The 13,414-nt window shown below is 54.1% G+C and overlaps 1 protein-coding gene across 8 annotated transcripts in view; it reads right to left on the bottom strand.

Annotated features, from left to right (window-relative positions):
- Positions 1-13,414, bottom strand: part of POLH (DNA polymerase eta) — a 28,605-nt gene that overhangs the window by 1,505 nt on the left and 13,686 nt on the right. For 7 of the 8 annotated variants that reach the window (XR_013220977.1, XR_013220978.1, XR_013220979.1 and 4 more), the window contains 6 exons: positions 10,014-10,183; positions 9,819-9,922; positions 9,544-9,663; positions 9,234-9,357; positions 288-353; positions 54-220 (listed from right to left, as the gene is read on the bottom strand). Coding sequence is in view for 5 of the 8 variants with exons in the window: in XM_077281921.1 (XP_077138036.1) it covers positions 54-220; positions 288-353; positions 9,234-9,357; positions 9,544-9,663; positions 9,819-9,922; positions 10,014-10,183 (751 nt within the window). In the remaining 3 variants the exon portion in view is untranslated. The remainder of the gene's footprint in view (positions 1-53; positions 221-287; positions 354-9,233; positions 9,358-9,543; positions 9,664-9,818; positions 9,923-10,013; positions 10,184-13,414) is intronic. The other variant, XM_077281926.1, reaches the window with a different exon arrangement.

The following is a 13,414-nucleotide window of genomic DNA, read 5'->3' as shown; positions in this document are numbered from 1 at the left end:
TCGCTACATACCGTGCCACCAACACTACGTATCGTGCCACCGTCACTACCTACCATGCCACCTGGTGAGCTCCGGCTGTATTGAAGCTTTTCAGGAGGGTGAAGGCGTCGCTGCGAATCTTCTGGGCATCGTAGCGGGTGAGAGTGCAGCACCGGGACAGGCCGCTGGCGTCCCCCTGCCTATGCAAGCCCACGGTCAGCTGTTTGGCCATTCTGTGATTCTACGGAGAGGAGACAGCATTGACGGCATGTGACTACTCTCCCCACTATTCCCGAAGCAGCACTCACCAGCTCCCGATCCTTCCGCAGTCGCTCTTCTAACTCCAGACACAACTGTAGGAGCCAGTGCTGCACCTGCGGAGAGATAGAGGTGACCCCAGAGTGAGAAGACAGACCACCTGAGTATGACCTGATCCATACAGGACCCCGGCCCCCCCAACACCTGAGTGCACACAGACAACAGTGAACCCACCCCGAGGCAAGCAAACATACCACCCGAACATAACCTGATCCATACAGGACCCCGGCCCCCCATACCTGAGTGCACAGAGATGACAGTGATCCTACCCCGAGGCAAGCAGACATACCACCCGAGTGTGATGAGGGAGCAGCCGCCATCTTGGATACGGGGCATACTAACAGATTGCCGTGACTCCATTTTGTCTATCAATTCACCTGGTCACACATCTGCAGAGATGAGTGCTCCTGGCCCCCACCCTTTTCCTCTAGCTGAATAAAGTTCCTTTTAGTATTGTAATGAACTGAGCGCAGTGTAGCAGGCAGATGGCACTTCAGAGCTTGGGTGAGGAAGCCACACCAGCAGGGGGCTTGGAAGTGCTTGGGGGCTCAATTAAAGCATGCATCTCAGGTGGCTCCAGGAGCCTAAGGTTACTTTCACATTAGCATCGTGCAATGCGACGTTGCGGCGAACCGACGCATAATGTGGAAGCGCCGCACAACGGGGGCAGCGGATGCTGTTTTTCAACGCATCCGCTGCCCCATTGTGAGGTGCGGGGAGGCGGGGGCGGAGTTCTGGCCGCGCATGCGCGGTCGGAAATGCTGCAGACGACGCACCAAAAAACGTTACATCTAACGTTTTTTGGTGGCGACGGTCCGACGCAACACGACACAACTGTCGCACGACGGTTGCGACGTGTGGCAATGCGTCGCTAATAAAAGTCTATGGAGAAAAAACGCATCCTGCAAACACTTTTGCAGAACCAGAACACATGAGCTGCGCGCACAGTGAACACGCCAGTAGAGGCATGTTCACACCACCAAGAGACTTGAAAACACAAAAAAGCATAGTAAAACCAAAAACACTCTGTTGCAAAAAAAACAGTGGACAGCAAGTGCTAGTAAAAAGATGTAAAAAACAGGGTATTTGGTTGATACGTTTTTTTGCAAAAAATTTATATTAAGCCGCTCTACCAATCGCCAAGGTATACCCATATCAGAGCAGTCCTAACTAATGTATGTAATCCCTATCTGATGTATTTAAAACCTGGTCATATGTACAATACCTGTATGAGCAGGATTCAGAAAAGGAATGTCCATGTGGACACACTGGACAGAACGGCTCCTGTGCGCACAGCTCAAAAAAAGAGGGGTGGAGGCCTCCCCAGTCTTGTGGACACAAGAAAACAATTATGTAAAACCAGAACACATGAGCTGGGCGCACAGTGAACACGCCAGTAGAGACATGTTCACACCACCAAGAGACTTGAAAACACAAAAAAGCACAGTAAAACCAAAAACACTCTGTTGCAAAAAAATCACAGTGGACAGGATGCGTTTTTTCTCCAAAACGACGCATAGCGACGTGCAGTGCACAACGCTAGTGTGAAAGTAGCCTAAGTCTATTATCTGCCCAGCCTGACCGTCTCCGCCATGAAATTATGAATTATAGACGCGTCGTCCGAGGTACAGGCTCATAAAAAAAATCCTCATGGCCCTGAATAAATTGCGCATCTGACAATGCAACTCCCGGGTCCGTGGGAGTTCTGGAACCTGAGATATTGCGATCAGCCTCCCACAGTGACCGAATGGGTCCAGGTTTGATCCCTATACGACTGGCAGAACAAACCTCATGTGCTGGTACTGCCCGTGTACTGATCCGATCACCCTGAGAGAAATTATCCCATTTATTGGATATTGGAATAAATCTTGCAGGGAAGCTGAGGGGTGGAGATTGCTAAGCTCACCCAGTTACAGGGGGGAGGGACACGGAAGGTTTGTGAGCTGAGGACACTTGGAGAGTGACACACACTGAACAGAGGAAGATGACTAAGGAACTAAGGGAGAGGGGAGCAAGCACACGCTTTCTGGGGGCTGCCCGGCAACTAAGTCTTGGACCTGGGGACCACTGAGCCCCCCCAGCTTCCACAAGCGACCTTCAACCTGGTAAATTGACCTCCAGCTTTATACCTCTAAGCCTTGTCTTATGATTGTTATATTTTACTCTGACTGTAACTCTTGCTATGTTTTTACTGTATATTTCTTGTAATTACCTAGTGCACCCTTAAGGCAATTAAATCATAAATTAATTTTGGGCTGATCCTTTTACTTTGATTGCGAATCTTAGACTACCCAGTGTGGGTAACAGGGCAGTCTCACCGGCGGTCATTTGCTCTAGGTGCAGTTCCCTTACTGACCTGAGAGACAAAAGGGGCGCCAGAGAGCTGTGCCTGTGTAGTGACGTCACGGATTGGTGACATGGGAGGAACTGGTGATCCTTCACATTGGTGGCAGCGGGTGGGATCAAAGTAATAGTGTGCGTGGGACCCCTACTCCCAGACACTAAAGACTACCAGTGGTAACTTTCACTGCTGGGGTCTTAAGGTCAGCCCAGCACTAGACGGTCAGAGTGTAGATATAATAAGTTGTGTGCAAGGTCAGGGTTACAGCTGTGTCAGTAACCAGAGGTTCCAAAGATGGCGGATGGCACCAGGAGTGCAGTGAGGGCGCAGGCCAGTGCTATTGTCTATGAGGAGGTGGTGGTGGACGGTACCGTTCAAGGCGAGGGGGAGCTCAGCCCAGACTCCCCAACGAGCCAACCACCCGTGCTTAGTCCGGCAAGGGACTACCCACCACCTACCCTCCCCAGCCTGTCCACATCAGAGGCCCTTGTTGCAGCGGCAGTGGCACGTCTCGAGGCGGGTAATGAAGACGCCTATATGAGACTCATGGCAGCTGCAGAGAAAGCAGCGGAGGCCGAGCGTGCAGAACGCCGTGAAGCGGCGGAGTGAGAGCGGGCAGAACGCCGTGAGACAGCGGAGCGGGCAGCGGCAGAGAGAGCAGTGGAGCGCCAGCACTGACTGGAGATGGCTCAACACGGACGCCCCAGCACCACAAGAGTCCAGGGCTTCCAAAGTCCGGGCCAAGTACTTCCCTCTGCTTGAGAAGGATGGAGACCTGGATTCCTTCTTGCTGGCCTTTAAAAGGACCTGCCTTCAACACCATCTTGCCCCGGATCAGTGGGCAAGATATCTGACCCCCCCCGTTTGAGGGGTAAGTCCCTGGAAGTTTTGGGGGAATTACCTGCCGGGGCGGAGCAGGACTACAGCAGCATCAAGTGGGCCCTGATCCAGCACTGCAACCTCACCCCGGAGTCCTACTGCAAGAAGTTCCAGAGCCTGCAGCGGGGCCCAAAGGACACCTGGACCGAACACATGCCGGCGTTGCTGAGAGCTGCAGAGCACTGGACCTCGGGTCTAGCGCTCACCACCCGCCAGGAGGTCCAGGAACTGTTCGTCACGGAGCAGTTCTTGTGGAACTGCCCAGAGGACCTCCAGCAGTTCCTCCGTGACCGGAAACCGAAGGGGGCTTCTGCTACAGCCGCCCTGGCAGACGAGTATTCCAATAACAGGGCGCCTGAGCCGAAGAAGCCTGCCAGCTGCACCTGGAGAGGGGGTAAGCCCAATCCTGCCCCTGTTTCCCCAGCCCCCAGAGTGCAAGGGGTGTACCCCCCTGCTGCCCTCTCCAGGCCAGGCGCAGAACCCAGACGTTGTCATCACTGCAACCAGCTGGGACACTTCAAGTCTGCATGTCCCCAGCGTCTTAAGGCCCCATCCCTGTCCCCGGAACCGTCCACTGTTTTATGTGTGGGAGGGGGTGGTGGGAGGTCCCTGGACAATTACCAACCAGTCACTATCGGCTGCTCAGCGGTCATGGGACTGCGGGACACAGGCGCTGAACGAACCCTGGTACGTCCTGAGGTGGGGTCCCCTCAAGACTTGGCACCGGGGAAAACCCTATCCGTCTCCAGAATTGGAGGCGTGGAACCGGCGCTGCCTGACGCCAAGGTGTTTTTGGACTGGGGCGCCGGGAGGGGAATGCGGGAGGTGGGAGTAAAGTCAAATATTCCTGCCAATATATTGCTTGGGACAGATTTGAGGCGGCTAGTGTCTCAGTATGTGGCCACTGAACCCCCAAGTTCAGCTCCCCAAGAATGTCATGACTCTACTGTGAATGTTGATGTGTTGAATGTGCCTCCAACAGCGGAGGAGGGAGTGAAACCTGAGGGTAATCCATACACTGACACCACACACACAGGGCTCACAGAGAGGACAGGTGAGGAGACTGTAGGGGAGAGCTCAGAGGAGGAGGAAGGGGCTGCTATGGGCAGTGTAGGGCCCCTAAGTGAATCCAGCCTGCTGAATCTAGGGCCCCTGCAGGAAGAGGAACAGGCCATGGGGGGAGGGGGCATTCCAGGACAGGAGCCACCAGGTAAGACCCCAGGGCAAGAGTTCCCCACACCCGGGATGTCAGGAGTGCAGGGAAGTCTGCCTGACCCGGCGACTTGGTCAGGAGTCGGGGGGGAAGCAGGCGCTACCGTTGGGCACAGCGGTCGTGGCCGCTGTCACCAGGAGTGGGAGCGCCGGAGCCCAAGGAGCCTTGCAGAGGTCCGAAGGCTTCCCCCTCTCTGACCAAGTGGCTGCCGAGTCAGACAGCGGCCAGGAGACAGATCCCGGGGAGCTGACAGCGGATGTGGCAGTGTCGTCCATTCTCGCCACATCGAGTCAGGGATTTCAGGCAGCGTTGGAAGCTGATGCTAGCCTGAAAGCTCTCAAGGAGCAGGCGGCATAGCCTCCCGGGGAGTCAGACCACGAGCGGGTGGTCTGGGACCAGGGACGGCTGTACCAGGTAACAGTCCAGCAGGGTTCACCAGAGGCGTGGCCCAGGGACCGACAGTTAGTGGTACCCTATCCATTCAGGGCGGAGTTGTTGCGGATAGCGCACGAGATTCCCATGGCCGGACACCTAGGGATCGCTAAAACCAGGGCCAGGCTAGCGCAGCATTTCTACTGGCCTGGAATGAGGACCGAGGTAATTGCCTACTGCCGTTCGTGTGACACCTGTCAGAGGGTGGGGAAGGCGGGGCGGCGCCCCAAAGCCCCACTGGTAACTGCCCATCATTGAAGAGCCTTTCTCGAGGGTGGCTGTGGATCTCATTGGACCTGTCCACCCCCAGCCGCTCTGGAAAATGCTTCATATTAACGGTTGTGGACTATGCCACTCGGTACCCCGAGGCGGTAGCTTTGTTATCCATTCGGGCTGACAAAGTGGCCACTGCCTTACTGGAGATCTTCTCCAGAGTGTGGTTTCCCCAGGAAATGCTCACCGACCGAGGGACCCAGTTCATGTCCCAGCTGATGGAGTCTCTCTGTAAGCAGATACACGTGCAACATCTGGTAGCCAGCCCGTATCACCCACAGACCAATGGCCTGTGTGAGCGGTTCAACGGCACCTTAAAGCAGATGCTTAAGATGTTGGTCGACTCCCACGGGAGAGATTGGGAGCGGTATCTCCCACACCTTCTATTTGCCTACCGGGAGGTTCCACAGGCCTCAACGGGGTTCTCCCCCTTTGAGCTCCTGTATGGGCGATGTGTACGGGGGCCCCTTGCTCTGGTGAAGGAAGCGTGGGAAGGAGATTTGGCCACCCCTGGAGTGTCGGCCATTGAGTATGTTGTGCGCTTCTGGGACAGAATGACGGCCTTGACACGGCTGGTGCATGACAATATGGCCCAGGCCCAAGCTGACCAGAAGCGGTGGGACGACCAGAATGCTTGTGAGAGGGCCTACCAGGTGGGTCAAAAGGTATGGGTACTGGTCCCCGTCCCACAAAACTAGCTTCAGGCGGCCTGGGAGGGTCCATACCTCGTGCACCAGCAGATCAACGCCGTCACCTATCTGGTCACCCTGGACCACGCCCGTGGAAGGAGGAAGGCATTCCACGTGAACATGATGAAGGCACATCATGAGCGGGAGGCTTGTGCTCACCCAGTGTGCAATCTCCCCGAGGAAGGTGAGGTAGAAACCCTCCTGGATCTGCTCACCCAAGCCAAGGCGGGTGGATCCATCGAGGATGTGGGGGTTGGCCACCAGCTCTCGGAGGACCAACGTTCCCAGCTGGGGGTCACCCTACACCCCTTTCGGGGCTGTTCAGCAGCCTGCCCGGAAGGACTGAGGCAGCCGTCCATGATGTGGACACCGGCAATCACCCCCCAATCCGGCGTTCAGCATATCGGGTCTCTCTCGAGGTGCAGCAGCACATGCGCCAAGAGATAGACGAGATGCTGAAGCTGGGGGTGATCCAAGTGTCCAACAGCGTGTGGGCTTCGCCTGTAGTCCTCATCCCTAAAAAGGACCGAACTACGCGGTTCTGCGTGGACTACCGGGGGCTCAACGCTGTGACGGTCACCAATGCGTACCCAATGCTGCACATCGATGACCTGCTCGATAAGCTGGCCGGGGCCAAGTACCTGACCATCATGGATCTGAGCAGGGGATATTGGCAGATTCCCCTGACCCTTAAGGCACGGGAACGCTCTGCCTTTATCACCCCATTTGTACTGTATGAGTCCACGGTGATGCCCTTCGGCATGAAGAATGCCCCTGCCACTTTTCAGCGGATGGTCAACACGCTGCTCAAGGGACTGGAGGGGTATGCGACCGCATACCTGGATGACATTGCCATCTTCAGTCCCACCTGGGAGGATCACCTACAGCACCTGGCGCAGGTGTTAGGGAGGATCCAGAGGGCAGGGTTGACCATTAAACCGGAAAAGTGCCAGCTGGGTATGAGTGAGGTCCACTACCTGGGACACTGGGTAGGTGGGGGAGCTCTGAAGCCAGAGCCCGGGAAGGTGGATGCCATCACCTCCTGGCCCTCCCCCAGGACCAAGAAGCAGGTGATGTCCTTCTTGGGGACTGCTGGGTACTATAGGTGGTTTGTTCCACACTATAGGTGGTTTGTTCCACACTATAGCACCCTGGACAAGCCCCTGACGGACCTCCCCAAGAAGAAGCTGCCTGTCGCAGTCGCCTGCAAGACAGCCTTCCAGGCGCTCAAAACCGCCCTTTCTAGCTCTCCCGTACTACAGACAGCTGACTTCACGCGGCCGTTAGTAGTACAGACCGACACCAGCGACTTTGGCCTCGGTGCTGAGCTCAGCCAGGTCGACACTACGTGACATGAACACCCCGTTTTGTACCTGAGCCGGAAGCTCCTGCCGAGGGAAGTGGCCTATTCCACGATGGAGAAGGAATGTCTGGCAATTGTATGGGGTCTGCAGCCATACTTGTACAGACGCCACTTCACCGTGGAAACAGACCACAACCCCCTCAGCTGGTTACACTCGGTCTCTGGGACGAATGGGAAGTTGCTACGCTGGAGCCTCGCTCTCCAGCAGTATCACTGCACCATTCGCCACAGAAGCGGCAGAGACCATGGTAATGTTGATGGGTTGTCCCAGCAAGGAGAAGGTGCAGAAGGGCGCATGGGGGAACACAGGAATGTGATGCCCCCTAGCGCCCTCTAAAGCAGGGAGGTGTGATGAGGGAGCGGCCGCCATCTTGGACGGGCAAACTAACAGAGATTGGCGTGACTCCATTTTGTCTCCATCAATTCACCTGGTCACACATCTGCAGAGATGAGTGCTCCTGGCCCCCACCCTTTTCCTCTAGCTGAATAAAGTTCCTTTTAGTATGGTAATGGGCTGAGCGCAGTGTAGCAGGCAGATGGCACTTCAGAGCTTGAGTGAGGAAGCCACACCAGCAGGGGGCTTGGAAGTGCTTGGGGGCTCAATTATAGCATGCATGTCAGGTGGCTCCAGGAGCCTAAGTCTATTATCTGCCCAGCCGGACCGTCTCCGCCATGAAATTATGAATTATAGACGCCTCGTCCGAGGTACAGGCTCATAAAAAATATCTTCATGGCCCTGAATAAATTGCGCATCTGACAATGCAACTCCCGGGTCCGTGGGAGTTCTGGAACCTGAGATATAGAGATCAGCCTCCCACAGCGACCGAATGGGTCCAGGTTTGATCCCTATACGACTGGCAGAACAAACCTCATGCGCTGGTACCGCCCGTGTATTGATCCGATCACCCTGAAAGCAGTTATCCCATTTATTAGATATTGGAATAAATCTTGCAGGGAAGCTGAGGGGTGGAGATTGCTAGCCCACCCAGTTACAGGGGGGACACGGAAGGTTTAAGAGCTGAGGACACTTGGAGAGTGACACACACTGAACAGAGGAAGATGACTAAGGGAGAGGGTATGCCAGCCAGAGGGGAGCAAGCACACGCTTTCTGGGGGCTGCCCGGCAACTAAGTCTTGGACCTGCGGAACGCTGAGCCCCCTGGCTTCCACAAGCGACCGTCAACCTGGTAAATTGACCTCCAGCTTTATATCTCTAAGCCTTGTCTTACGATTGTTATTTTGTACCCTGACTGTAACTCTTGATATATTTTGACTGTATATTTCTTGTAATTACCTAGTGCGCCCTTAAGGCAATTAAATTATAAATTAATTTTGGGCTGATCCTTTTACTTTGATTGCGAATCTTAGAATACCCAGCGTGGGTAACAGGGCAGTCTCACCGGTGGTCATTTGCTCTAGGTGCAGTTCCCTTACTGACCTGAGAGAAAAAGGGGGCGCCGGAGAGCTGTGCCTGTGTAGTGACGTCACGGATTGGTGACGTGGGAGGGACCAGGGTGACCTTCACACCGAGCATAACCTGATCCATACAGGACCCCGGCCCCCCACACCTGAGTGCAGAGACGACAGTGAACCCACCCCGAGGCAAGCAGACATACCACCCGAACAGAACCTGATCCATACAGGACCCCAGCCCCCCACACCTGAGTGCAGAGACGACAGTGACCCTACCCCGGGGCAAGCAGACATACCACCCGAGCATAACCTGTTCCATACAGGACCCCACACCTGCTCCTGAGTGCACAGAGACGTCTTCCCTGGGAAGGTCTTGCTGCAGCCGATGGATTTCGGGAGCTGTCTGGGCTTCACAGGTTCATCCTCGATGCCGCGACACAGAAGATAAAGCCACGAGCTGGGAGAAAGACACGGGTGAGGCAGGTGGGACTCCACTGAGCCCCCGAATAACAGGCGAAAACCTGGAACCATCCCTCTCTCACTACAATGGTGACAGGATGAGCTACAAGGGGCTCACAATCCAGACCCCTCAACACGACCATTTCCAGCAGGACCCATTTACTAGGGACTAGTGGGAGCTTACCCAGTTTTATCTCCAAAGTGGCTTTGCAGGGCAGATTCACTGAAGGGCGTCAGCTGCCCCATGTACTGCACCCCCAGGACCTCCTGCACAGCAGAGCCGAGTTTACCTCCAAGATGGCGGCTGAGAAGAGAAGTAATAAATGTACAATAGGTAGAGTCACCGCCATGTGTGTAGCCTGGTGCAGGCTACTAATCTCTGTTATCAGCCACTGCACGCCTCTCTGGCAGGGGTTTCTCGTTACTGTTCCTTTCATCCTGTCACGGCTTAAAACTCACATTTTCCCGACAGGGAGCCGACTGAACAGACCGGGAACGCCGCTGGGGGGCAAGATAGTCTGGCGATTCGGTTTATTTAGTCCACAGGCGAGCTTAGCCAGAACCTACGAAAAGAGGAGGCCTCAGCCATGTATCCGACAGAGCGGGATGAGAAACCACTACCGGCAACAGAGGCACGGCCGAGAGCAGACCCACCTTATTGTAAGAGATCCCAGCCGAGCACTGGAACGACGTCTCCTCCTCCACAGCCGCCCTCATCTCCTCCACAATCAGGGCTCCGACCGTCAGCTGCAGCTCCAGGCTCAGCGGGGCCCCCGTGTCCACAGAGTTCAGCCACTGCGCCACCCCCAGGAGCCGCTGCTCCTCTACAGGACAAATCAGAAGCCACAGACCACAAAATTACTGATCCAGAGCTGCACTCACTATTCTGCTGGTGCAGTCACTGTGTACATACATTACATTACTGATCCGGAGTTACATCCTGTATTATACCCCAGAGCTGCACTCACTAGGGTTGAGCGACTTTCATTTTTTTAAGATCGAGTAGGGTTTTGGGAAACCCGATTTTGTCCAGAGTCGAGTCGAGTGCAGTCGGCCGATTATCGCTAAAAGTCGGGGATCGACCGAAACACGAAACCCAATGCAAGTCAATGGGGAAGCATAGTCGGCAGTGAGTGGAGGCCAGGAAAACACCTACAGTGCCCATTTTAATGCCAAAAACATCCATTCTTGTTTCTGAAGCTTGCCAATCTTAATTAACTGTATAATAATAGTTGGGCATAAGGAATTGGGGGAAAGTTGTGGGGGGAGTAGGGCTGGCTCAAGTTTTTCGTGGGCCCAGGAAATGCGGACTACGTCACGGCGGTGTTGCAGGGAAAGGTAAGTATTTAAAAGTTGCAAGTGCTGTGATCCTGAGCAAGCAGGGGGGGCCCACTCGTTCGCATTGCCACTGGCACAGGGCCCCTCAAAGTACGGCGGTGTGTTTGCATGGCGGGGGCGCCTCCCACCAGCAGCGACACTTTTGCGTACTCTGAGGGGCCCTGTGCCAGTGACGTCGCCAACGAGTATGCCCCCCCACCTGATGAAGGAACCTGCACTTTCATCTGCACCTTCCTCTTTGTCCCTGTGTAAGGTGGTATAACATGCGGGAAGGGGAACCTTACTTTCAGCAGGGTCAGATTCTGGCTGTGTAGAGTACAAGGGGAATGTAGTGGTCTAGGTCAATGTACCAGCAGACTCATTTAGCAGTGGCTGGGCAATGGGCAGGATGAGGAGGAAACAGATATAGGGCCAAAGAATAAAGTAGGCTACATGCAGTTCAAAATTGGTAACAGGACTAAACAGGCGGCATTGCTTTGTTCAGTGGAGTAGCAAACCCAAGAGCAGCAGACACTGTTTCAAGGGCCTAACCACACTAGTAGGCCAAATGCAGTTTAATATCTGATAGTATAGGGCGAAAGCCAGAATGTGGAAGCTCAGCTTTGTTCAGTTGAGGACAACACCAGGGAGGGGCAGACACCTTTAGTAGGCCGGAAAAGCCTATTGCATTTTTTAAAATGGTAATTTGGAGCAGAAGGTTGAAGCTCAGCTTTATTTAGTTGAGGGCAACACCAGGGAGGGGCAGAAGCCGTTAGTAGGCCCTAACCACCATTTTTTTTTTTTTTAAAACCACTTAATGAGAGCCGGAAGGTTGAAGCTCAGCTTTATTTAGTTGAGGACAACACCAGGGAGGGGCAGAAGCCGTTAGTAGGCCCTAACCAAAGTTGAAGGCCAAATGCAGTTTAATTTCTGATACTATAGGCCGAAAGCCAGAAGGTGGAAGTTCCGATTTAGACAGTGGAGGACAATTTGAATTAGGGACTGCAGACAGACTTAGTAGGCTGTCCCCTGTGGACCATGCATCCACCACATTAACCCATTGCGCCGTAATGGACACGTAATCTTCCGTGGCCATGCCTACAGGTCCATGCGTCTGTTGTCAGGTGCACCTTTGTACTCACAGATTGCCAGAGTGCATGGACAATGCGGTCTTCTACATGCTGGTGGAGGGTTGGGATGGCTTTTCTCGCAAAAGAAGTGTCGACTGGTTAGCTTGTAGCGTGGTACAGCGTAGTCCATCATGGCCTTATTAATAGTAAATAAAATATATAACTAGGCTCTATGAACTTTTAAATAGGTTCCAGGGGTACACGGGCAGCATTGGTGTGGTCAGTGGAGGAGTATTGCAAGTAGGGGCTGCAGACAGGCTATCAAAGGCCTAAAATAACAAACAGTAGGCAGTCATGGCAGTTTTACATCGGTTACATGGATACACAGGCAGGCACTCCAGGCAGCATTGTGCTCAGTGGAGGAGTATTGCAAGTAGGGGCCGCAGACAGGCTATCAAAGGCCTAAAATAACAAACAGTAGGCAGTCATGGCAGTTTTACATCGGTTACATGGATACACAGGCAGGCACTCCAGGCAGCATTGTGGTCAGTGGAGGAGTATTGCAAGTAGGGGCCGCAGACAGGCTATCAAAGGCCTAAAATAACAAACAGTAGGCAGTCATGGCAGTTTTACATCGGTTACATGGATACACAGGCAGCTAGGTGGTGAGTGGAGGAGTATTTAAAGTAAGGACCGCAGACAGGCTATCAAAGGCCTAACATAACAAACAATAGGCTCATGGCAGTTTTACAGCGGTTACATGGATACACGGGCAGGCAGCTTGGTGGTGAGTGGAGGAGTATTTAAAGTATGGACCGCAGACAGGCTTCGAAGGCCTAACACAATAAAATGGGCTGGCTGTAGGCACTTTAAAATTGGTTCCAGGGGTACACGGGCAGCAGTGGTCTGGTCAGTGGAGGCCTAGTGGAAGTATGGACCGCAGACAGGCTTCGAAGGCCTAACACAATAAAATGGGCTGGCTGTAGGCACTTTAAAATTGGTTCCAGGGGTACACGGGCAGCAGTGGTCTGGTCAGTGGAGGACTAGTGGAAGTATGGACCGCAGACAGGCTTCGAAGGCCTAACACAATAAAATGGGCTGGCTGTAGGCACTTTAAAATTGGTTCCAGGGGTACACGGGCAGCAGTGGTCTGGTCAGTGGAGGCCTAGTGGAAGGAGGGACCGCAGACAGGCTTCGAAGGCCTAACACAATAAAATGGGCTGGCTGTAGGCACTTTAAAATTGGTTCCAGGGGTACACGGGCAGCAGTGGTCTGGTCAGTGGAGGCCTAGTGGAAGGAGGGACCGCAGACAGGCTTCGAAGGCCTAACACAATAAAATGGGCTGGCTGTAGGCACTTTAAAATTGGTTCCAGGGGTACACGGGCAGCAGTGGTCTGGTCAGTGGAGGCCTAGTGGAAGGAGGGACCGCAGACAGGCTTCGAAGGCCTAACACAATAAAATGGGCTGGCTGTAGGCACTTTAAAATTGGTTCCAGGGGTACACGGGCAGCAGTGGTCTGGTCAGTGGAGGACTAGTGGAAGTATGGACCGCAGACAGGCTTCGAAGGCCTAACACAATAAAATGGGCTGGCTGTAGGCACTTTAAAATTGGTTCCAGGGGTACACGGGCAGCAGTGGTCTGGTCAGTGGAGGACTAGTGGAAGGAGGG

This window comes from Ranitomeya variabilis, chromosome 2, assembly GCF_051348905.1.
Source record: "Ranitomeya variabilis isolate aRanVar5 chromosome 2, aRanVar5.hap1, whole genome shotgun sequence".
Lineage (NCBI taxonomy): Eukaryota > Metazoa > Chordata > Amphibia > Anura > Dendrobatidae > Ranitomeya > Ranitomeya variabilis.
The sequence above is the reverse complement of the archived record's forward strand: the minus strand, read 5'-3'. Positions and strand labels throughout refer to the sequence as shown.